General features: G+C 41.4%; 1 protein-coding gene across 1 annotated transcript in view; it reads right to left on the bottom strand.

Annotated features, from left to right (window-relative positions):
- Nucleotides 1-23,919, bottom strand: part of SNX25 (sorting nexin 25) — a 100,393-nt gene that overhangs the window by 36,741 nt on the left and 39,733 nt on the right. The window contains exons 5-6 of the mRNA XM_080928367.1: nt 22,424-22,610; nt 7,434-7,504 (exon numbers count right to left, since the gene is read on the bottom strand). Of these exons, the coding sequence (XP_080784493.1) occupies nt 7,434-7,504; nt 22,424-22,610 (258 nt within the window). The remainder of the gene's footprint in view (nt 1-7,433; nt 7,505-22,423; nt 22,611-23,919) is intronic.

Raw genomic sequence — 23,919 nt, 5'->3', positions numbered from 1 at the left:
CCTTCTGTTTAGGGTTCCATCAGGCATGTACACATTTCCGAAGTACTTATTAACATTTCAGGATTCAGAACATCAGGGGGAAATTACTAACAACAGCTCACAATACTAGGCATATTTGTCCAGTCACAGGAAGATGTATGTGTCCCATCTCTCCTAGAACACTGACATTTGGGCCTCAGATTCTAAAAAAGAGAGGAAAAAGAAATCTCAAGTACTTTGGCTGCTGGAGCTAAAGGTAAAGAGAAAGCTAAGTGCTGAGCACTAAGCTGCAGACTGGAATTTGCAGATTTCTTTGTTCTATCTACAGTGGTGCTTCTCAGGGTGTAGCATCCTCATATGTAGCAGCAGCAGCAGCAACTGAGAGACATAGGAGCATACTGACTCCTGGGACTCAAACAGGTCTGCAGGGCCAGGAATTCTGGACTAGAGCCAAATCATCTGAGTATCACAAAGTCCTCCAGGTGAAAGTGAGATATAGACTGTCATTTGAAACCATGGCTCTACAACCCAAACTTACTAGAATGGTGTCAAGGCATTTGGGTCAGCTCCTGTCTACCTACCTGGCCTTGCCTCTCCATTTCATGCCATGCACCACACAACCTTCACCTGACTCAGACTAAACACTGAGGCTATTTCACTATTCTCTCTTTGACCATGGGCACATTGAACCACCTACTCTATCTACCTTATACAGCCCAATGGACTGACAGATACTCAACCTTTATGACACCCAGTGTTACTCCTTAGGGACTTGACCATCTCCACACATCAGTGACTATGCAAGTATTGCTGCATTTATCACTAGACTATTTCCTCCTTGTGTTCAGGAACACTTTTATCCATTGCACTGCTGTACCTGATACACAATAGCACTAACAAAATGTTTGCTGAGTAAAGGAAGAGCCATTTCTAGTGATCCCTGGGCATTCTCTGCTGATAAGAAGCACCTTAGATCTCAAGGGCTCTCCTAACTATCCGGAATCATAGGAAGTGTTGTTGAGCTCAGAGAAGAGACTATTAAGTATAACAGGTATGATGGCAGAGTGACAGAGTAAGACAGCAGCACATGGAAAAGAACAGAGGATGAATAACTGTTTAGATAGGAGAGGTAAGATGAGCTCGGTAACAAGAAAGTCCATGTGGCTGGAATGCACTGGTGTGTCATGAGGCAGAGAGGACATTCATGTCAAAACAAGGGGAAGACAGCAGAGCATTTGAAATAGTTTGAGTGATATCACAAGATCTGTATAAACTTTTAAACCACATGACTTCTGAAGAGAACTGCACAATCAGTCAACAATGTCTGATACTCCTCAACAGGCAAAGAGTATGAATGCCAGAAACAGTTCCTTGAAACTGTCCAGAGCTTGTCAACCTCCACCATTCTATGACCAACAAGTGCTTACGGTGAGCAATGGGAGAAATCCAAACAGCATGTATTTGTCCATTACTTGAGTGAAGTTTGCCAAGTAAAACAAACCAGAAACAAACTGTTCTCTATTTATAAGTTTGCCATAATGAAACCTTTCTCATCACACACAATTTAATCTTCAGGCTCATAAGCCAAGCATGAGATCTATCACGGGTCTCTCCTCTAAGGCCTAGCTGATATACACTTATATCTAGGCACCCGTCCCTACTGAAGAGCTGGAAGGGTCTCACTATCCTGTAAGCCTCCAGGGCTCTGCCTGCCTTCAGTAGATTCCTTGCCCCAACTCCCACGAGAGCCATGAAACTCCTCTGGCTTAGGAAATCAACTGCTGAACTCTGGCCTAAATTTAATCAAGCCAGTTCTAAGTAAGTTGAAACATGGAGCCCTCAAGTTCAAGAAGAGCCTCTACTTAAAAGCCAAGCTAGACAAAGCAGGTCAGAACAGAGACAAAAACATAAAGGAGAAACCCTTGAACCAAGAGGTCCATGAGATGCAGCCCTGTCAGTGACTCCTACATGCTTAGTGCTTAGTCTCTGGAAAGGACTGGGACTAGAAATGTCTAACTTCCCTTTATGGAATGGGCCAGCCCTGCTTACAATAGCTTCACTGCAAAGCTGCAGTCTGCACCTACTCTAGTCCTAACATAGTTTTATTGAACCATTAATTCATACATGATACGTTTCCTCAATTTATTTTAATTATATGCAACTGATTTGTTACTCAAAACATAAATTCAGGTGTAACTGACATAATGTGGAATGTTTTCTATGTGCCCCTTCATTTTCAGGCATCTCAAGTCACTCTGTGAGCCCCAGGAAACTAAGACTCTATCTTAGTTCTAGTGTCTGCAGATCTGCTTGTTCTGCACATCCCTCATGACAGAATCGTGTGATGTGGGGTCTTTTGCATGTGAGTTCGTTTACAGCACACCTTCGAAGTTCATTACTTTTCACTGCTGGATAATATTCAGTTATAGGAATATACCACACTTTACCAACTGTTGCTAGCCACACAAGTTATCTCTATTTTTATGTGTTTTAAGTAAGGGTACTGTGGAAATAATATAGATATTTTTGTGAAGATATAAGCTCACATTTCCTCCAGTATACATCTAGGAATGAATAAGCAAAGTCACAGGGTAATGCTAACGTGGGTTTTGACCTTCATAAGGTCTATGAATTGTTGCTTGGGTATTCCGAGCTTTCTGGAGCTAGTATCTGCTTATCAGTGAGTGCATACCATGTGTGTTCTTTTGTGACTGGGTTACCTCACTCAGGATAAGTTTCTAGTTCCATTCATTTGCCTAGGAATTTCATAACGTTATTGTTTCTAATAGCTGAGTAGAATTCCGTTGTGTAAATGTACCACATTTCTGTATCCATTCCTTTGTTAAAGGACATCTGGGATCTTGCCAGCTTCTGGCTAATATAAATAAGGCTGCTATGAACATGGTAGAGCATATGTTCTTGTTATATGTTGGAGCATCTTTAGGGTATATGCCCAGGAGTGGAATAGCTAGGTCCAGTTTTCTGAGGAACCACCAGACTGATCTCCAGAGTGGTTGTACCAGTTTAAAATCCCACCAACAATGGAAGAGTGTTCCTCTTTCTCCACATCCTCGCCAATATCTGCTGTCATCTGAGTTTTTGATCTTAGCTATTCTGACTGGTATGAGGTAGAATCTCAGGGTTGTTTTGATTTGCATTTCCCTGATGACTAGGGATGTTGAGCATTTCTTTGGGTGCTTCTCAGCCATTCAATATTCCTCAGCTGAGAATTCTTTGTTTAGCTCTGTAACCCATTTTTAAATAGGATTTTTTGATTCTCTGGAGTCTAATTTTTTGAGTTATTTGTATATATTGGATATTAGCCCTCTATCAGATGTAGGACTGGTAAAGATCTTTTCCCAATCTATTGGTTGCTGGTTTGTCCTTTTGACAATATCCTTTGCCTTACAGAAGCTTTTCAACTTCATGAGGTCCCATTTGTTGATTCTTGATCTTAGAGTATAACACACTGGTGTTTGGGTTCAAAAAAATTTTTCCTGTACCTATGTGTTCTAAGGTTTTCCCCACTTTCTGTTCTATTAGTTTCAGTGTACCTGGTTTTATGTGGAGGTCTTTGATCCACTTAGACGTGAGCTTTGTACAAGGAGATAAGTAAGGATCAATTTGCATTCTTCTGAATGCTGACTGCTAGTTGAACCAACACCATTTGTTGAAGATGCTGTCTATTTTCAATTGAATATTATTAGCTCCTTTGTCAAAGATCAAGTGACCGTAGGTGTGCGGGTTCATTTCTGGGTCTTCAGTTCTGTTCCATTGATCTACCTGCCTATCTCTGTACCAGTACCATGCAGTATTTATCACAATTGCTTTGTAATATAGCTTGAGGCCAGGGATGGCGAATTCCACAGAAGTTTTTTGCTGTTGAGAATAGATTTTGCTATCCTAGGTTTTTTTGTTATTTCAGATGAATTTGCAAATTGCTCTTTCCAACTCTATAAAGAATTGAGTTGGAATTTTAATGTGGATTGCATTGAATCTGTAGATTGCTTTTGGTAAGATGGCCATTTTTACAATGTTGATCCTTCCAATCTATGAGCATATGAGATCGTCTTCAATTTCCTTCTTCAGAGATCTGAAATTCTTGTCATACAGGTCCTTCACTTGCTTAGTTAGGGTCATATCAAGTTATTTCATATTGTTTGTGACTATTGTGAAGGGTGTCTTTTCCCTAATTTCTTTCTCAGCATATTTATCCTTTGGGTAGAGGAAGGCTACTGATTTGTTTGAGTTAATTTTATAAACAGCCACTTTGCTGAAATTGCTTATCAGTTGTAGGAGTTCTCTGGTGGTCTTCTCCTCCCCCCCCCCTTCTTCTTTTCTTCTTCTTCTTCCCCCTCCCTTCCTCCCTCTAAACCCTCCCCCCATTTCTTGGCAGAATCTTACTATGTATTCCTGACTAGCTTTGAACTCTCAACATAGACATGGCTGGCCTCAAAATCATAAGACACCCACCTGCCTCTGCCTTCAGAGTTCTGGGATTAAATGTGTACAGTCCGTGGCTTGCTTCTTTTCATTTCCTTTTTTCACATTAATTTTTTTAATTTTTGAAGGTAAACTTACTGTTTGTTGTTGCCTTGAATTAAGGCATCATACATCAAGGTGGGTTCTAATCCACTATGACTGATTAAAATAACAGGATATTTAGACAGGAAAGGAAGACAAGAACTAAAGAAGGACTATGTAAAGCAGGGAGAAGGTGAAGACAGCCTCCTACAATAGCCTTTTATTGTGATGGATATCAACTAAGTCCCCAGGGGATTTCTGAAGATTCATACAGTGACGAATGTGTGTGTGTGTGTGTGTGTGTGTGTGTGTGTGTGTGTGTGTGTATTCTTTACATTCCAAACAATTATAGGACTTAATTTAAATGCTAGGCAAAGAAAGACATTAACTACAATAGTGAAGTAGATAAATTAAAAAATATCATTGTTATAAAATCTTCATCATTGTTACTCTTGTACCTGGAATCCATTTTTTAAGTCTGCCTTGTATTACCTCAATGGGAGAGGTAAAGTGAATAAGTAAACAATAAAATTAAATTTTTTAAAAAGCTCCTTAAAAAAGAATTATAATTTACAATGTCTTAAGATTTATACTTTACTATACTTTCCGGTCTTCTGAGCTAAAAGTAAATAATCTTTTCTATTTACAAAAAGTTACATGAACAAATGCATGGTCAATGTAAGTAGCTAAGGAAGCTACTATGTAAGGAGCAGGTAGGTAGCATATATAACATGGATACTTTAGACAAAAAGCTCATTTCCAACTAGGAGGGCATGGAGCAAATGCAGAGAGATTTCATCATGAGGCTCTTAACAGTGTAACTTGGAGCTACAGTGAGAAAGGAGTTTTCTCCACTCAACATACAGCAACAAGGAATTCACAGAAAGAGGAAGGTGGTGAGAAAGAGCACATCTAGTCCATCCTTTAGAACATCTGTCCAGCGGTCTGGGAGTGCAGCGCCTTCCTGCAGGAACGATGAGCATAAGGACCACAGCCACTGTCCTTCCAGGTCCAAAGGCAAGGCTTCCTGTCCTTCAGAGTAAAGGCCAAGTCTCTCCAGCACCACCACGGCCTGCATGATGGTTACTGAACCTTCAGACGCTCATGCCAGCAGCTTCCTCAAACAGACCTCTGAGCTTCACCCTTAAGGGTTACTCTGTTCAGAGGGTGCTCTCAAGTCCATGGCCAATGTCCACAGTTCACCATGAGGTCTTTCTTGCTACTGCTGAAGATGAAATCAGCCTCTGCTCTATTGAGATCTCCTACCACGTGACCCATCCCCCACATAGACACACTGTTCTCCAAAGCACTTATAACCACCTCTTGAAATATTTGTGGCTTTTTAGCATTTGACTTCCTCCCAGCTCGGTGAGAGACGTGCTTCACTGCTGGACTGTTATCACAGAGGGGTGCTCAGCCAGACTTCCACTCTGTATGCTGTGTATGCAGGGTCTTCCTCAGGGGCCCAAGTCAAGGGCCTGTGAACCTCCTCTCTGCACTTCCTCACTTCCTCTGCACAGAGCTCCTACTTTCTGTGGGTGACTGGTGGGAACAAGTTGAAGTCCTCCAGCCAAGCTTCTTTCTGCTTTGGCACTTACTAGAAACTAGGACAACAGTATGTTTTAAAGTCCCTACCCCAACACTGACTTGTTCTTTTAGGACACTACTAGTGGCAGGGATTTGGACAGATCTGGGGAATTTTTAGAAGTCTATTCTTCCAGATGAAAATGAGGTTTTCCTGTGTATAGCAAATTCTGTGCTGTAGATATTAACATGTCCTCCAACTTCATACTCATAATGAGGACGGGGGAAATGTGAGAGCAGCAAGTAAGCTACAAGGAGCTAACTGCCATCCTCCTACCCATCCCTCCCCAGGTTAAACCTGGGGAGAACCTACTTCATCTGAAGATAAACAGGCAAACTGGTGGAGCACACATATCTGCTCTTCAAAACCCTAAAACACAAGTATAAAAAGAAAAAATCCTAACAGTCCAAACACTTACCTGATGGACAAGACTACATGAACCAAGACAACACTAACCTACTGGGATCACTTAAATGGCTATCAAGGACAGAGTTCAAACAGAAATATATTAATCACGCAGATGGTATTAAGAATTACAGTCAGCCAAGTTTACTTCTGAGCTCTGTGACCACACCGAGTGTTAGAAGATGAAAGGGTTTGCCTGGAAAGCACAAGCATGAAGTTTGATTCCTGGGAGCACATAACACACGCTGGGGCGGCTGGGGCGGCTGGGGCGGCTGGGGCGGCTGGGGCGGCTGGGGCGGCTGGGGCGGCTGGGGCGGCTTGTAATCCCACACTAGCAGAGCAGACACAAGTGGATGCGAGGGCCGTGCTGGCCAACCACCCAGCAGACTTGGTAAGTTCCAGGACAGGTAAGAGCCCTTTATACCCTTACCTTCCCTGAAAGGCAGAAAGTACCAAACACTCAAGTTTGTCCTCTAGCCTCAACATGTATGTGCACATATACGCACCTACACACACATGAACACACACACATACATACAAAGAAAGTACAGATATTTGTCAGGATGAGATTAATTTAACTTTCTTTAATGATATTAGACCTGTGGGTCTCAATCCCTTTGAGGGTTGAACAACCCTTTCACAAGGGTTGCATAGCAGATATCCTGCATATCAGATATTTATATTCATAACAATAGCAAAATTACAGTTATGAAGCAGTCCCAAAAATAATTTATGTTTGGGAGTCACCACAGCATGAGAAACTGTACTAAAGGGGTGTAGCATTAGGAAGGTTGAGAACCACTCTATTAGATCATTGTTTTAATAGATTTAAATTTTTAAAATATAAGTCAGCACAGTGTTCCACAATTGACAAAGAATTAACTCGGGCAGACTGAGTACCTTTCAAACACACCCTGGGAGAAAACAAACTGCGTCTTACCCTTGTGCCTCTTCAGCTGGGGAAAGCTGCTAATCGTAGTTGCTTGGATTATTTCCACTACAATTTGATACCTGATTTTAAAAGAGAGAAAGAAAGGGTTCAATAAGGGGGAAAATGCTATTTTCAGAGATACCTTTAGACTCTGTTTATGCACAGGGGTTAGGAGGCCCCAGAATACACCAAAACAATGGCCAGAACACCTAGAAAAGATCAGGCACTATACCACATGCTAGTCAATTCTGAGGCCCTGAAGGAAGAGACACTCAGTTCTGACAGAAACCATGACTACCTGCCCCCATGATGGTGTTCAACTTTGAGGGTCACGTGAAACTCTTCTGTTCAGCATTCCCTAGTAACTAGAGACAACTGGTCTTATTTCTTAAATTTCCACTTTCCAATAAGATGATACTAGTTACATGTAGCTATTAAGTTTAATTATATTAAAACTTTAGGATTTGGGCTGTAGCTGTGATGGAGGTCTCATATCACATGGACATACCCCATATCATTCATATATATATATATGTGTGTGTGTGTGTGTGTGTGTGTGTGATCATATGCTCATTATATATGATGTTCATATTTCATATATTATATAAATACCACTAATATGAATATTAATAATATCACACACACACATGTATATGTATTTTTAAAAGCCCTTCATCCACACTTGCAGTGCTCGGCAGCCTCAGGACACACGGGCCGAGCTGGATGTACAGGAGGGAGAGGCTTCTCTAGTGCAGACAGTCCTGATACTCTAACCTCCAGCCCTGCTCCACTGTCCGGCTGTACTTCTTCATTACTTCTCATAAGACTCTTCCAGACCTTTAATGGCAGGACATCTGCTGGGGAACTCTGGCATGGATATGTTCCCAAAGCTGCCTTGGTATTTCTAATGCTAGGAGAGCCAAGAGCCATTAGCTTAGAATGCAGGGTACATGTGAGAGGACCTCATGCAGGGACAATAAATGTTTCCATGTCAGACAGATGAAAGCCTACAGTTGTGGCTATTTTGAATATATTTAATTTGGTTTTAGAAATAAAGTCATTGCCGTTGCTTTGTTGTTTGTTGTTGTTCTTCCTCTTCTTCCTCCTCTTTGTCTTTGCCTTCTTTCTTCGTTTAACAAGGTCCCACTATGTAGTCCTGGCTGTCCTGGAACTCATTTTGTAGACCAGGCTCACAGAGAGCCACCAGCCTCTGCCTCCTGAATGACAGGATTAAAGGTGTGCACCACCACATCTGGCTTACAAATGAAGTTCTTGAGAGTCACTCAGTGGTTACTAGGTACTTCCTAAACAAATTGAACTGCCTTAAGTTTCATATCCGCTATTCACCACTTTGTTTAAAGTTTTTCCACAATAATGCTATTTAGCATTAGTTCTTTTTTTAAGATTTATTTATTTTATTTATGTGAGTACACTGTAGTTGGCTTCAGACACACCAGAAGAAGGCATTGGATCTTGTTACAGATGGTTGTGAGCCACCACGTGGTTGCTGGGATTTGAACTCAGGACCTGGGGAAGATCAGTAAGTGCTCTTAACCTCTGAGCCATCTCTCCAGCCCTAGCATTATTTCTTACTTTAAATACTAACCCTGTCCAAGCCTGGCAGTGCAGATCCTAGCATCTGGAAGGCTAACCGAAGAGGATCACATGTTTTAGACTAGCTTGAACTATAAGTGAGTAGTGGGCCAGTCTGGGAAGTTTGGTGAGACCCTGTCTCAAAATGAACACAGGCAAGGACTGGTGACAATGCTCAGTGACATTCACATTTTATCTTTGCCCTCTATTTCAGTTCTGTGTGAAGCCAGGATGCAATTAAACATAGGGAAACAAGGTACCTCCATCCTTCAGGGGCCGTAATGCCACATGCTAACGGAGAGGTGTGGAGCTTAGCTCTCCAGTGACATCACTAAGTCATCAAATCAGACCCATACTATCTCAGGGTGTTTCCTACACCGGTGTTAGGGAAAGCAGGCAAAAATAAAAGTTAATCATAAGTCACTGCGCATGAGCCTGTCTCATGGCCAAATGTCATCCCAACTAGAAGGCTCTTTGAGAACTGCATACACATAGAAAATATCTCTAGGCTGATTATATATTCAGGCTATTTTCCAAGTTGAATCCTTGCTAGGAACATTATAGATGATAGCTTTCTGGTGCAATTGCTATCATTTCACCACATAATGGCAAAGCACAAAGATGGCTCATTCTGTGATTTGTTCTACAAGTTGCTATATGGATGGAGAAATAGCTTAAGTCTCCACAGTCCTGGAACGACCAGAGTCTACCAATCCTGAACCGTGGTCTTCACTTAATATGGGTTTTAAGTTTACTGCTGGAACACACCGACTTATCACTCAACTCCAAAGTGTACCTACAAACACCTCTCCGTATGCTACAATCCGGATGTCTGAAGTAGCCTCGATATCCATCCACAGTGTTTCTAGTCTGAAGTGTAACATAAGAAAACACTTTAACAGACTGGATTCCCCTAAACCACTTAAAAAAAAAAATCCCTGAACAACCATTTACATGTTTATTATAGGGAGTTCCATACAAAAAAAAGAACAGAAATAATCAAAACTGTTTCCAACAAAAGTTTGTGTTTCCTATGCTTCAGACACACACATGAACACCAGTATGGTTGGTCTCCACTTCAGGACACTGGTGATATATCAGATTCAAGAAAAAGCATTCAGTCAGTAGTATTTATAATTTAAAAATGCATGCAATAAATGTTTATAAGGCCTTAATTCTTAAACTGCAGATGGTATGCGCATTTATAACTGCAGACATAATACAGTGTGAATGAATCTGAGTGCTCCAATGCAAATGGGAACGACAGGAGGGCAGCTGTGTTAAAATGCTCCAACTATGAGTCATTTGACAACTTTTCTAGATGGTTCCTCTCTTCTGGTTCACTCTCTTCCTGGCATCCCTAAGTTTATGTCTCTGCACCAGTGCCACCCTGCTGTCTGAGAAACCAAGTCTGTAAGTAAGCATCCATTCCAAAGCCCCATGGACTTAACCTCTGCACATCTTTAAATGTGTTCCTGTTCTTCCTTTGGCTGCCATCCCATTCTCCTGACCCGTGGGTCACTGCACTGGCTCAAATGTCCACTCTTCTCCCACCCAAACCCACCTGAGCACCTCTGTGGAGCCCCTCCCCCTCCCCCTGCCCTACCTCACCCAGCATGTCCTCACAGGTAACCCACACCCCAGCTTTGCCCTCTACCAGCAGACCAGGATCTGTTCTCTCACCAACCCAGCTGCTTTTTGCCCTCCATAGAAACACAGGGCCCAGCCAGGTCAACTTCTATGCCACCATACACACTAGTTTCTCCTGGCTCTGGCTCTGGCTCTGGCTCTGCGTCCTTCCAGGAGGCAATCTTTTAGGAGGAAGATCTATTGCTTTAGATGTAGCATACCTCATGCCTTCCCTGTCTTACATCTAACATATAATGCACATTAAAGTCTGTCTTCTCTCAAATCCTAGCTCAGTTCTGCCTGATAATAGGACCTATTCACTTATCATTTTACAATGCTGGTTTAAAGAGTCCTGCTTTCTCAGTGTTATGAACAAACAAATAAAAATGGTGTCTAGTCATTGTGTGCCCAGTCATGGAAGTCTAAAGATTGACACAGTTTTGACCCCAAGACAATATTGTGGCTCTGGCTATAAAAAGAAGGGGATAATTTTTCTTTGCATTTAATAATAAGCCCCTGGGGTTGTGCCGGTTCTTTTCCTGTTGTACCCAGCTTGGTATTAAACATACAATAGGGATTCAATACATATTAATGGGCTAGACTAAGAACACATTTAATATCTCTAACACTTAATGGGTACACCGAATATTCTGAACAGTTTGTTCTTTTGGTGTTCTTAGTGATTCATTCTTTGAAACAAATGAGTCAGGGATGGTACTGCTAAGCCAACAAGCCTGACAACCTAAGTTTGATCCCTAGGACTTCACTGCTGAGGATGCTCTGGCATCTACTGCTGTCTTAACAATAGCTGAGGGTACCATTGGTGGCACTGTTCCCTTAAAGAATCAGTGCCAGGGAAGACTCAGTGATCCCCAAGAGGCTGAAGCCTTGTCATTGATGCTTTCTATCTATCTGACAGAAAATCACCAGGCTTTAATGAGAATTTAAAGGCAAGCAGACCTGAGATCAGACCCTAGCACTATTTATTGATGACATGATCTTGGCTGCGATAGGTAGATCACTTTACTTCTTTAAACCATGGGATGGAAACAATGTTACCCAATTCACATGGTCATACCAACCAGGTAAGATAATGATTATAAGGAGCACAGGACTGTGCTGATTTGCATGGAGGACAGTGAATACATGCTACATTAAGCAACAAAGAGTCTCCTTCCCTGAGCATTTGTTTGAAATATCTTTAAGTTTGGCAAATGTTCAGAAAAGTGGTACTGTTCCAGTGCTATCATGAAGAACAGCTATTGTCACTCACTGAATTATAAGGATATGATATCATAGCACAAATAGCTAATTGCTTATACCATATCCATTCTTTACTCCTTAGTAATAAAACCCTCCATTTAAAAAAAAAAACTGGGTCTATGGCTATGCAAAATCAGATATTATAGTCAAATATAAATAATATACACAGAAATGTGATATAGTAGCTTACAGAAGTTTCTTTAAGAAACACCCTAGGCAAACATGTCCCACTTTCTATCTTTGCCTTTTACCCGTCCCTGGAAGTAGGATGTGGTGGCTGTCACTCTAGACAATGAAGAACCTCTGAGCTGCCCTGAGGATGGGAAAACACTGGCTTGGGGCAAGGCTGAGAGCCATGGCAGGTGGAGCCCTATAGCAATCCCAAATGCCTCTTATATGATTTAGCTTTGGAGAAGTGGTAGACACTGCCCTTTGTGGGATGAACTCAGAAGACACTGTGCTAAAATGAAATATGGTGAACAGACAAGCACTGCATGGCCTACATTTTGAAGCTGAACTTGGGCTAGAAGATGGCCCTGTGGGTAAAATGTTTGTTTCACAAGCTTAAGGACCCAATTTTGGATCTCTAGCATAACCAGATGGGACAGTACATACTTGTTACTCCAAAGTATGGAAGCTTGGAAGCAGGGCATGGGAGGTTCCTGGGGGCTTGCTCACCAGTGAATTGAGCCATCTGCTAAGTTTCAGATTTAATGAATGTGCTAGTTAGAATTGGTATGGCCCCATGTGTGTTTGAATGCTTGGCCCACAAGGAGTAGCATTATTAGGAGGTATGGCCTTGTTAGAGTAGGTGTGGTCTTGCTGAAAAAAAAGAGTCATTGTGGGGATGAGCTTTGAGGTCTCCAATGCTCAAGCTACATACAGATATAGTCTTCTCCTTGTTGACTGAAGACACAGATGTAGAACTCTCAGCTCCTTCTCTAGCACCATATCTGCCTGTATGCTCCCAAGCTGCCCATCATGATGATAATGGACTGAACTTCTGAAACTGTAAGCAGCACCAATTAATTGTTTTCCTTTATAAGACTTGCCTTTATCATGGTGTCTCTTCACAGCAATATAACCCTAATTAAGATAGTGAGAGACCCTGTCTCAGGTAAGAAGATACCCAAGTTAAGCTCTGGCTTCCATAACACATAAGCATTTGTATGTACATGTAGATACACACATCATACTCATAAAAACAGAAGACAAAACAGTGACTCTTAGAGATGAGGATGCAGGAGAGCTGGATGTAGATAAATCATTCAAGAATCCAGTTATATTGAGTAAGTAAGTTGTGGGATGCTAAGGTAAAAACATGTGATGATTACCGTCATTAACACTGTTTTACAGACTCAACTCTATGTGCTCTCGCCACACACACAAAAAAAAAAAATACAAAAAAAAAAACAAAAACAAAACACTGTAACAAGCTTGTGGTGAACTCATTTCATAACTCAGCATGCTAATTACACTGTATACCTTTACATCCACAGATGTTATTTGTCAAGTGCACCTTAAAGCTGGGGGACAACACCCTACTCTGAAGGTCATCATCATTGGGTTGGGTTTCTTGGATTTCGGGTTGTATCTAATTCCATCTAGTAATAACGTATTCATTAGTTACACTAGTAACTCTCAGTCAAGGGCAACAGTACGCACCCAGGGATCATCTGGCAATTGCTATGGACATTTTTAGTTGTTACAGCTGCAGGGTACTCCAGGCATCCAGTATCAGTCAGGCAAGCAGCTAAATATTTTGCAACACAGAACAACCCCTCACTTTAATGTATGTCCTAGTCCCAAATGAAGAGTTTATTGGCAGAGGTTAAACAAATCTACCTGAAAGGTCATTAATAAAGATATCTTTGTTCTATCACAGTAAATATGGTAAAAAATAAATAAAAAGACACGTCCATACAATATTGTGCTGGACGGTTTTATGTCAACTTGACACAAGCCAGAGTCATCAGAGAAGGAGCCTCAACTGAGAAAAATGCCTGGATTAAGATCAGGCTGTAGGAAAGCCTGTAGGGCATTTTCTTAATTAATGGCAGATGTGGGAGGGCCCAGATAATTGTGGGTGGTGCCATCCCTGGGAGTGATCCTAGGTTCTATTAAAAACAGGTTGAGAGGCAGGAACTGGAATGATAGGAAAACCAACCTACCCACCCATAAAAGTTTCAATCCAGAATTTTTGTCCTATCTAAAAGAAATGCAGGGACAAAGATGGAAAAAAGACTGATGGAAGGACCAACCAATAAGTGGCCCAACCTGAAGCTCATCCCATGGGCAAGCACCAATCCCTGGTATTATTAATGATACTCTGGTATGCATATAGATAGGAGCCTAGCATGGCTATCCTCTGAGCAGCTCTACCCAGCAGTGGACTGAAACACATGCAGACACCCACAGCCAAACATTAGACAGAGGTCAGGGACAGACTCTTATGGAAGAGTTGGGGGAAAGAACTGAAGGCCCTAAAGAGGATGGGAACCCTATAGGAAGACCAACAAAGACAACAAATCTGGACCCTTGGGAGCTCTCAGAGTCTGAGCCACCAACCAAAGAGTATACAAGAGCTGGAACATGGTCCCAGGCACCTATATAGCAGACAGCTAGCTCAGTCTTCACGGATGCTTTCTCTGGCCTCAGTGGGAAAGGAGGCACCTAATGTGGCAGAGACTTGATGTGCCAGAATTAGGGAATATCCAGGGGGGGCCACCCTCTCAAAGAAAAAGGGGAGAGGAGGGGGGAGGGAACTCTGTGAGAGAGGGACTGGGAGGGGGAGCAGCATTTGGGATGTTAATTAATTTTATAAAACAGGCTGAGTAAGCCACGCAGAGCAAGCCAGTAACCAGCATTCCTCCATGACATCTGCATCAGCTCCTGCCTCCAGGTTCCTGTCCTGCTTGAGTTCCTGTCCTGACTTCCATTTATGACAAACTGTGATGTGGAAGTATAAGCCAATTAAACCCTTTCCTACCCAGGTTGCTTTGGTCATAGTATTTCATCACAGCAATAATGGCCTTAACTAAGGAAATTTGCACGTTGACAGAGTTGTCATAAACCCAAACTGTTTTCAAAGAATTGGAGTACACCGAGTCACGTACTATGACATCTAGCCAAAACTTCTGGCTGACATTTGGGGGAATATGCTATGTAAAAAGAGATTATCAAGGTGAGCTGCAGTCACTGGGAGCTTTCTAAAATACTTACATCCCATTCCCCTCGATTATGAGTTAAATAGAAAGTAGCCGAAAAGACTCATGCGGCTTGATCTCCAGATGATGGTGCTGTGGACCGGTGGCTGGATTCTGAAGTCCTGGAGCTTCACCAATGGGTTAATGTTGGGGTGAGTCACTAGGAGATGGGACTTGGCTGGAGGAAGTAGGGTCATGCTACTGAAGACCATATCTTGTCCCTGGCCCTCCACTCACTGTTTCCTGTCTACCATGAGGTGAGAAGCTTTGCTCCAACATATGATCTGTGCCCTAATGTTCTGCCTCACCAGGCATTGCTGGAAGCAACAGAGACAAAGGACCACTGACTAAAACTAGAGCAAAACAAATCTTTCCTCCTTGAAGTTGCTTATTTCAGGTATTGTTCTATCCCAATGAAAAGAGCCAAACCAACTACATAAATTCCTGGCATAAAGCCCGGGTATCTGCATTATTCTGTTGAGGAACAAATATATTTCATTACAGTACATTCTACAAATTTACTAGAGAATTACCAATACAGAGAGCACTGGATACTGTTCAGGGACACAATCTGTCCTTTCCTCTGCTGAAGGTTCTTTAAGGGCAGAACCTCTCACTTCTCCCTGTCTATGTACTTGGACTCCAGTTTATCTTCAAAATAAAGGACTATTCAGTTGCTTCCCTAGGATGGTCCTGATGTTGAGTTTCACTAATGACTACACCTGCATTCTGAGCTCTGGCATGAGTTCCTGGACTGTGGCATCTCCCCTCGGAGAGTAGCAGTGGGAAATCAACGCCTGTTTCCTAGTCTCCTGCGGCTGACATGCCATTCACAAGCTTGGTTCCTGTGGTTGGCAGAACTGACCTTACTTCTAGAGAACTAGGAAAGTTCACAGCCTCACCTCACCCTGACTGCAGCATCATCACTTCAATCCCTGGATCCTGGAGGACTTGGAATGGAAGCCGTTCTCAGGACAGAGGGTTCAGTAAAGCTCAGACTGCCATTTTAGTAAAGCTCAGATGAGTCTGGAATACAGCCAGCATTAAAGGTGACTAGTTCAGGACACTGGAAAGAAGTGTTTCTGGCTCTAATAATTTCATGGGAATATTCTAATAACACCCTGAAAGCATCTTATACTGACACAGAAAATAACCAAATTATCCCCAAACTATAAATACCATCCTCCAGGGGTTTATTTACTTCATCTTTTAAATGCATTCCAGCCTAAAAGAATCAAATGACTTTATTTCCTTCAAAAATATGCATCATAACCCAAATATGTGATATATAAAACTAAATGATTTCATCAGCTTCTTAGCCTAAATAGAGCACAGTTCCTGCCTGAGGCAGCATTCTTTAGTCTGGATGAGAGTAGTTTTTATACAGTGGCCTAAACACTAATGAAGTCAGAGAGCAGAGTACTCAACTGTACCAGAAAGACAGCTGAAGAGTTCCCATTATGATCAAAGAAAGCTCCATTAGGGTTTGCAGGTCAGTAAGTCTCAGCACTGTCAACTAGACAAGCATCTAATGAGCAGCGATTTGGACGGTCTGTAACAGTAAGCAGACCTGCTCCTTAAGTAGAGAAAAATTTTATATTTATATTTTATATCAAACAGTAATTAACCAACTAGAAAGGTTATATATATAAAACATCATGTACATTTTGAAGCAAAGGGAGAGGTCACCGCTCTTACATCATCCTGGGGGTCTGTGCAGGTCAGCTATACGAGACACAGAGAATAAAGGTTAGTCACTGCTCTGTTCCTAGGATAAGCTCAATTCCTCATAGATAAAAAATACCCTGGCACCTGTCAGACAGGACTGACTGAAATCCTGTGCAACAAAGCCCAGAGAGCTATACCACAGTGCCAGGAAAAGGTGCCTTGGGATAGAAGGTATTTTCACAGACATTCTAAAGGTAAACTCTTGATGCATACAACTATCATTAAGAAAAATGCCTGCGACAGTATTTTCTCCCATCATTCTTTGCCAAGCTTGCTGAAGGGACTAGGCTCTATTCTGGATTCCCAACAACAGATATGCCAGTCTTCAAGAGAGAAAAAAAGTAAAATAAAATGATTTAAATTAATTTTATTATCATTCAAAATAGTTTTCTCTGTGACATTTTCTTGCATATATTTTTAATATGAGTGTGTTGGGTATATGTTTGTCTATCTGTGTGTTCGTATGTGTGGGAGCATACATACACATGTCTTCAAGTGGAAGACAAGGCTGATGTCAGAATTTTTTCTCAATTCCTCCCCATGTTATATATTGAGGTATGCTCTCTCCCTAAACCCGAGGCTCATCACTGTGAATAACCTGACCATTCTGCTTGCTTAATAATTCCCAGTCTCCGCCCTCGGCATTACCACTAGGGACTTGAGCTCAGCTGCCATGGCCCCCCGGATTTTATAAGGATGCTGGGGACCCAACACCCAATTCTCACATGTGTATACTAAGTACTTTACTCACTGAACCATCTCCTAGTCCCTGTGTATCATTATCATCTTCCCCCATTATTATTATCTGTGTAGAGTTTTGGGGTCACTTATATATACTATCACATCATTTGCCAACAGCAATACTTTGACTTCTTCCTTTCCAACTTGGATCCCCTTCATCACTTTAGTTGTCTTGCTGTTCTAGCTAGGACTTCAAGTACTGTGTTGAATAGATATGGTGGCGGTGGACAACCTTCTCTTGTCCCTGATTATACTGAAATTGCTTTAAGTTTCTCTCCATTTAATTTGATGTTGGCTATTTTCTTGCTGTATATTGCCTTTGTTGTGTTTAGGTATGCCCATAGTATCCCTGCTCTCTTCAAGACTTTTATCTCAGCATCTATTGAGATGATCAGGTGCATTTTTTTTTCTGTTTGTTTATATGATGGATTACGTTGATGGCTTTTTATATACTGAATCACGGCTGCATCCCTGGGATGCATTCTACTTATTCATGGTGGATGATGTCTTTGATGTGTTCTTGGATTCAGTTTGCTAGTATTTTATCGAGTATTTCTGCATCAATGTTCATCTTTCTTTCTAAAATATGATTCATTCTCTCTCCTCCTCCTTCTAAGATATTTTTATTTATTGAGACAGTATACTGTGGCTGTCTTCGGACACACCAGAAGAGGGCATTGGGTCCTATTACAGATGGTTGTGAGCCACCATGTAGTTGCTGGGAATTAAACTCAGAACCTCTGGAAGAGCAGTCTCTCCAGCCCCCTGAAATTCTCTTTGTCAGAGCCACTGTGTACTTTAGGTATCAGGGTGACTATGGTCTCATAGAATAGGTTTGGTAGGATTCCTTCAATTTCTGTTTGTGGAATATTTTGAGAGGTGCTGGCATTAGCTCTTTGAAAGTCTTGTAGATTTCTCCAGTAAAACCATCTGGCCCAGGGCTTTTTTTGCTTGGGAGATTTTTAATGACTGTTTCTATCTCCTTGGGGGTTACATGACTATTAGGATGGTTTATATAATTGCGATTTAGCTTTGGTAATTGGTATCTGTGTAGGAAATCATCCATTTCATTTACATTTTTCAATTTTGTGGAATACAAGCTTTTAAAGAAAGACTTAATGAATCTTTGAATTTCCTGAGTGTCCATTGTCATGCTGCCTTTTTCAATTTATGATTTGATTTGGATACTGTCCCTATGTCTCTTGGTTAGTTTGGCAAAGGCCTTGTCTATTTTGTTGACTTTCTCCAAAAACCATCTCTTGGTTTAGTTGATTCTTTGTATTGTTCTCTTTGTTTCTAATTGATTCAGGCCCCAGTTTCACTGTTTCTTGTAATCGATTCCTCCTGTGTTTGCTTCTTTTTTTTTCCCTAGAGACTTCAGATGTACTTGAATTCATTAGTACAAGAATTCTCCAATTTCTTTATGAGAGTACATAGTGCTATGAACTACCCTCTTAGCACTGCTTTCATAGTATCCCATAAGTTTGGGTGTGTTGTACCTTCATTTTTATTGAGTTCTAGAAAGTCTTTAATTTCTTTATTTCTTCCCTGATCCAGTGATCATTGAGTAGAGAATGGTTCAGTTTCCATGAGTTTGTAGGCTTTCAGTTGTTTCTGATGTTGTTGAAGTCTAGTTTTAATCCATAGTGACCTGGTAAGATGAATAGGGTTATTTCTATCTTCTTATATCTGTTGAGGTTTGCTTTATGACTGATTAATTATGTGGTCAATTTTGGAGAAGGTTCTGTGAGGTGCTAAGAAGTTATTCTCCTTTGTATTTGGGTTAAAGGTTCTTTAAATATCTTTTAGGTTCATTTGAATCATAACCTCTGTTTCATTATTTCTCTGTTTAGTTTCTGTCTCAATGACCTATCTATTGGTGTGAATGAGCTTTTGAGGTCTCCCACTATTAAAGTGTGGGGTTCAATGTATGTTTTAAGCTTTAGTAACATTTCTCTTACAAATGTGGGTGCCCTTGCATTTGTGGCATAGATGCTCAGAATTGAGATGTTCTCTTAGTGTATTTTTTCCTTTAATGAGTATGAATTGTCCTTCCCTCTATTGTTTGATTACTTTCAGTTATAAGTCTGTTTTAGTAGATATAAGAATGGCTACTCTAGCTCATTTCTAGGTCCATTTCCTTGGATAACCTTTTCCCAGGCCTTTATACTGAAATAATGACTATCTTTGTTGCTGAGATTCAAAAAATTGTGTACAGAGCTAAACAGAGAATTCTCAACAAATTGCCTAAATTGCTGAGAAGCACTTAAAAAAAATGTTCAACATCCTTAGTCATCAGGGAAATGCAAACCAGAAGGACCAGTAGATTCCACCTTACACCAGTCAGAATGGCTAAGATCAAACCCTCAAGTGACAGCACGTGCTGGTGAGGATGTGAAGAAAGGGGACATTCCTCCATCACCGGTGTGTTGCAAAACTTGTACAACCACTCTGGGAACCAATATGGTGGTTCCTCAGAAAATTGGAAATAGGTCTACCTGAAGTCACAGCTATACTACTCCTGGGCATATTCCCAAAAGGTGCTCTACCATACTACAAGGACTTGTGCTCCACTATGTTCCTAGCAGGCAAATGGACAGAACTAGAAAATACAATCCTGAGTAAGGTAATTCAGACCCAAAAGAACATATATAATATGTACTTACTAATAAGTGGATATTAGTCAAAAAGTTCATAATGCCCATGATAAACCCCACAGACCCAAAGAAGTTAAACAAGAAGGAAGGCCCAAGTGAGGATGTTTGAATTCTACTTTGAAGGGGAAACAAAACAGTGATGAGAGGCAGAGGTAGAGAAGGAGGGAGAAAGGGAGGGAGGGAGGGAGGGAGAGACCTGAATGAGAAAGAAGAGGGTGAAGGGAATGGCAGAATCAGGCATGGACATAGACAGGAGAGAAGCCTAGAGGGGCAGGAGAGTAAATGGAAATATGCAGCTGCGGGGGGGGGGGGGGCATCTCTAGGAAGCTCAGAGACTTAGGATGAGGGAGGCTCCCAGGAGTCAATAAGGGTGACCTTAGCGGAAATGCCCAAAAGTGGAGATATGGAACCTGAAGAGACCACCTCCAGTAGTCAGACAGGACCCCCAGTGAAAAAACGAGGACACCAACCTACCTAGAAAACTTTTGGCCCAAAATTTGTCCTGTCTAAAAGAAATGTAGGGACAAAGATGGAGCAGAGACTGAAGGAACAGCCAACCAGGGACCAGTCCAACTTGAGAAACATCCCATGGGTAGGCATCAATCCCTCACACTATTAATGATACTGTGTTGTGCTTAAAGACTGGAGCCCAGTAGAGCTGCCCTCTGAGGCTCTACCCAGACAGATGCAGATACGTACAGCCAAACATTGAACAGAGGCCAGGGACCCTATGAAATAGTTAGGGGAAGTATTGAAGAGATGACAACCCCATAGAAAGTCTAACAGTGTCAACTAACCTGGACCCCTGGAAGCTCCCAGAGCCTGAGCTACCAACCAAAAAGCATACACAGGCTGGTGTGAGGCCCCAGAACACATGTAGCAGAGGGGCTGCCTTGCCTGGCCTCAGTCTGAGAGGATGTGCCTAATCTTGCAGAGACTTGATTACGGGGGGGGGGGGGGGGGCGGGGGGGGGAGATACCCAGTGGGGGGCTGCCCACTCAAAGACAAAAGGAAGGGTGGGTTGGGGGAAGAACTCTGAGAAGGGGAACTGGGAGGGGGCATCATTTGAGATGTAAATAAATAAATAAATAAATAAATTTTTTTAAAGATTATTCTTTATCCCCAAGACCAAGATTAACCATGACAAAGTTGGTAAGAACGAGGCATGTCTCTTGGGGGTACGTTATTCAGATCAGACTTTGTTAATGTTTGTTCAAAGGAAGGATGCGTATTTAATTTCTCAGAATAGTTCTAAAAGCTGATGTTTGGTCAGTACTTTTCTTTTTTATTAATGATTTAACAAAATCATTAATAAAATAAAAATTGCCCCACCAGAGTTTCTTTTTCTTCTCATTACCATGTGGAAACATTAAAACAAAAGGGATGTGGAGAAATCAGCCCAAAACGAGATGTTACCAAATAATCACAGCATCCATGCATGTGCCATGAGAACAGCATTCCCTCCCCTCAAAGCTACCGTCCCTAACAAAGGACGCCTGGGATGATTCCAAATGTGGCTTCACAACATCATTAGTGCGGAAGCCCTTTTCCCACTCCAGCCTCTTCATTTTCTAAGACAAATGAAAATCAACACAATGTTCTACACTGCCATTTAAAACAAGAAGGAGGGGCATGCTCTCCTTCTAAGCTGAAACACTCTCAAGCTATCATTACCTAGTTCTTCGGAAACCTAATACTTTGAAAAAATTAATTCTAGTTTCACTGTTAAAGAGAAGCTGGACAAATACAGTTGTCAACAAATGAGAAAATTATGAATGCCGTTATTTCCAATTCCCTGAAAAGAACACTCCCATTAAGTACCAGTCCTCTCTCTCTTTCCCTCTCCATCTCTCTCTCCTTCACACACACACACACACACACACACACACACACACACACATGCCCACAATGGCACACACATACACCCAGCACACCACACACACACACATACACCAAGCACACACACCCAGCACACACACACCCACACACACCCAGTACACACACCTAGCACACACACACACACACACACCCAGCACACACACACATACACCCAGCACACACACACACACACACACACACACACACACACACACACACACACACACACACACACACACACACCCTAGCTAGGCAAGGGATGACAGCTGGTATCTTTCTTGTGCTGCAATTATGGGTGAAGTACCTGAGCTGCTTCAGGAACTCCACATCAGAGTTGCTGTTGATGAGCTTGATGAACTCCTCGTAAGAAGGAGCGTACGTGTAGGCTCTCTTGTGATGTTCACTCATCTGCTCTCTGTACTCCAACTGCGCAAGGAGCATTTGGTTAATGTAATCAGGGTTACTCAGCAATTCCACTACTGGCTTCAAGACTAGGAGAAAGAAAAGAAAATGTCACTGAAAAATAAATCCTCTTTAAAGTAATAGATTCCATATCACATAAGTGAAAATGTATGTGGAAAACACTGTTCATCAGCGAGTATTTTACAATGTGTATGTACACATGGATGTACACACACACGGAGCTGCTTATCCCTCTGGGTCAGTGTAGGCACAAGCAGTGCTCATTTGAATATGCAATCGAATACTGGAAGAAAGTCTTCTAGAACTCATACTGCTAAAAGAACTCTGACTTTTCCTTGCTTTACTGTAAAGTTCATGATGTTTTAACCAGGTGAATATCAGCGCTCCCCCAACCATTCAAAGAAGCTTTGGGGAGGAAGTTATTTAAGTCAGGAGCATCACAAACCCACCCTCCTAAGTTTGCAGTGCCCTTTTGTCTGTGGTTAGTAAATCAGCTGATAAGCACAAATAAAGGGGGTACTACTATCATTATTATTATTAATATTGTTATTATTGTTGTTATTATTATGACTATTGTTATTATTATTATTATTGTATAAATGAGGAGTTTAGTCACTATATTTCTCTTATTTAAGATCTGCAGTTAGGGAACGTTTGTCCTAAGTCATTTTTCTTTCACACGTCTGCATCTGCCCCCATGCCCCTTAGAATGAATGTCTGTGTGTATAGGGAGGCCAGAGGCTAATTTCCAGTGTTCGCTGTCACTTTTTGCCCAAATACTTTTTGGAGACAGCATCTCTCCCAACACCTGGAGCTCTGTTTTGGCTACACTGGCTGGTCAGCGAGCCCCTAGGATAGGCTGTCTTCGTGCCCCAGCTCTGGGGTTAAAGAAGTGTGCGGACAAGCCTGGCTTTGACAACCTGCAGTCTTCATTCTTGTACAAGTGTTTTAACCTCAGCCATCTCCCTGACAGTCTTTCGTTTTTTATTATCATTAAGTATTCAGCGGTACAAATAACTTTTAAATGTTTCTTATTATGCTATAGTATAGTACTTAATGTTTATTAAAAGCTCACAAAAGCAACATTACCAATGAAACTTTATATATATATATATATATATATATATATATATATATATATAAACACTGCAGAGTTTCTGTACGTATATGTGAGTGTTCTTTCTTCAATGTATTTCTACTGGCCTAAATAACTCAAAAACTATTCCAAATGAATGTGTCCCATACATACATGAAGAGTGGCTTTTTCCTATGTCAAAATTAATAGCATTAACAATATAAATATGAACTTTTAAATATAGATAACTTTTCAAACCATGTATGGCCAAAGCCTTTATGTGATAATAAAATGTTAAATGT

This window comes from Micromys minutus (genome assembly GCF_963924665.1).
Source record: "Micromys minutus genome assembly, chromosome: 14".
NCBI classification, from domain to species: domain Eukaryota; kingdom Metazoa; phylum Chordata; class Mammalia; order Rodentia; family Muridae; genus Micromys; species Micromys minutus.
This window is presented reverse-complemented; position numbering and strand designations above follow the sequence as displayed.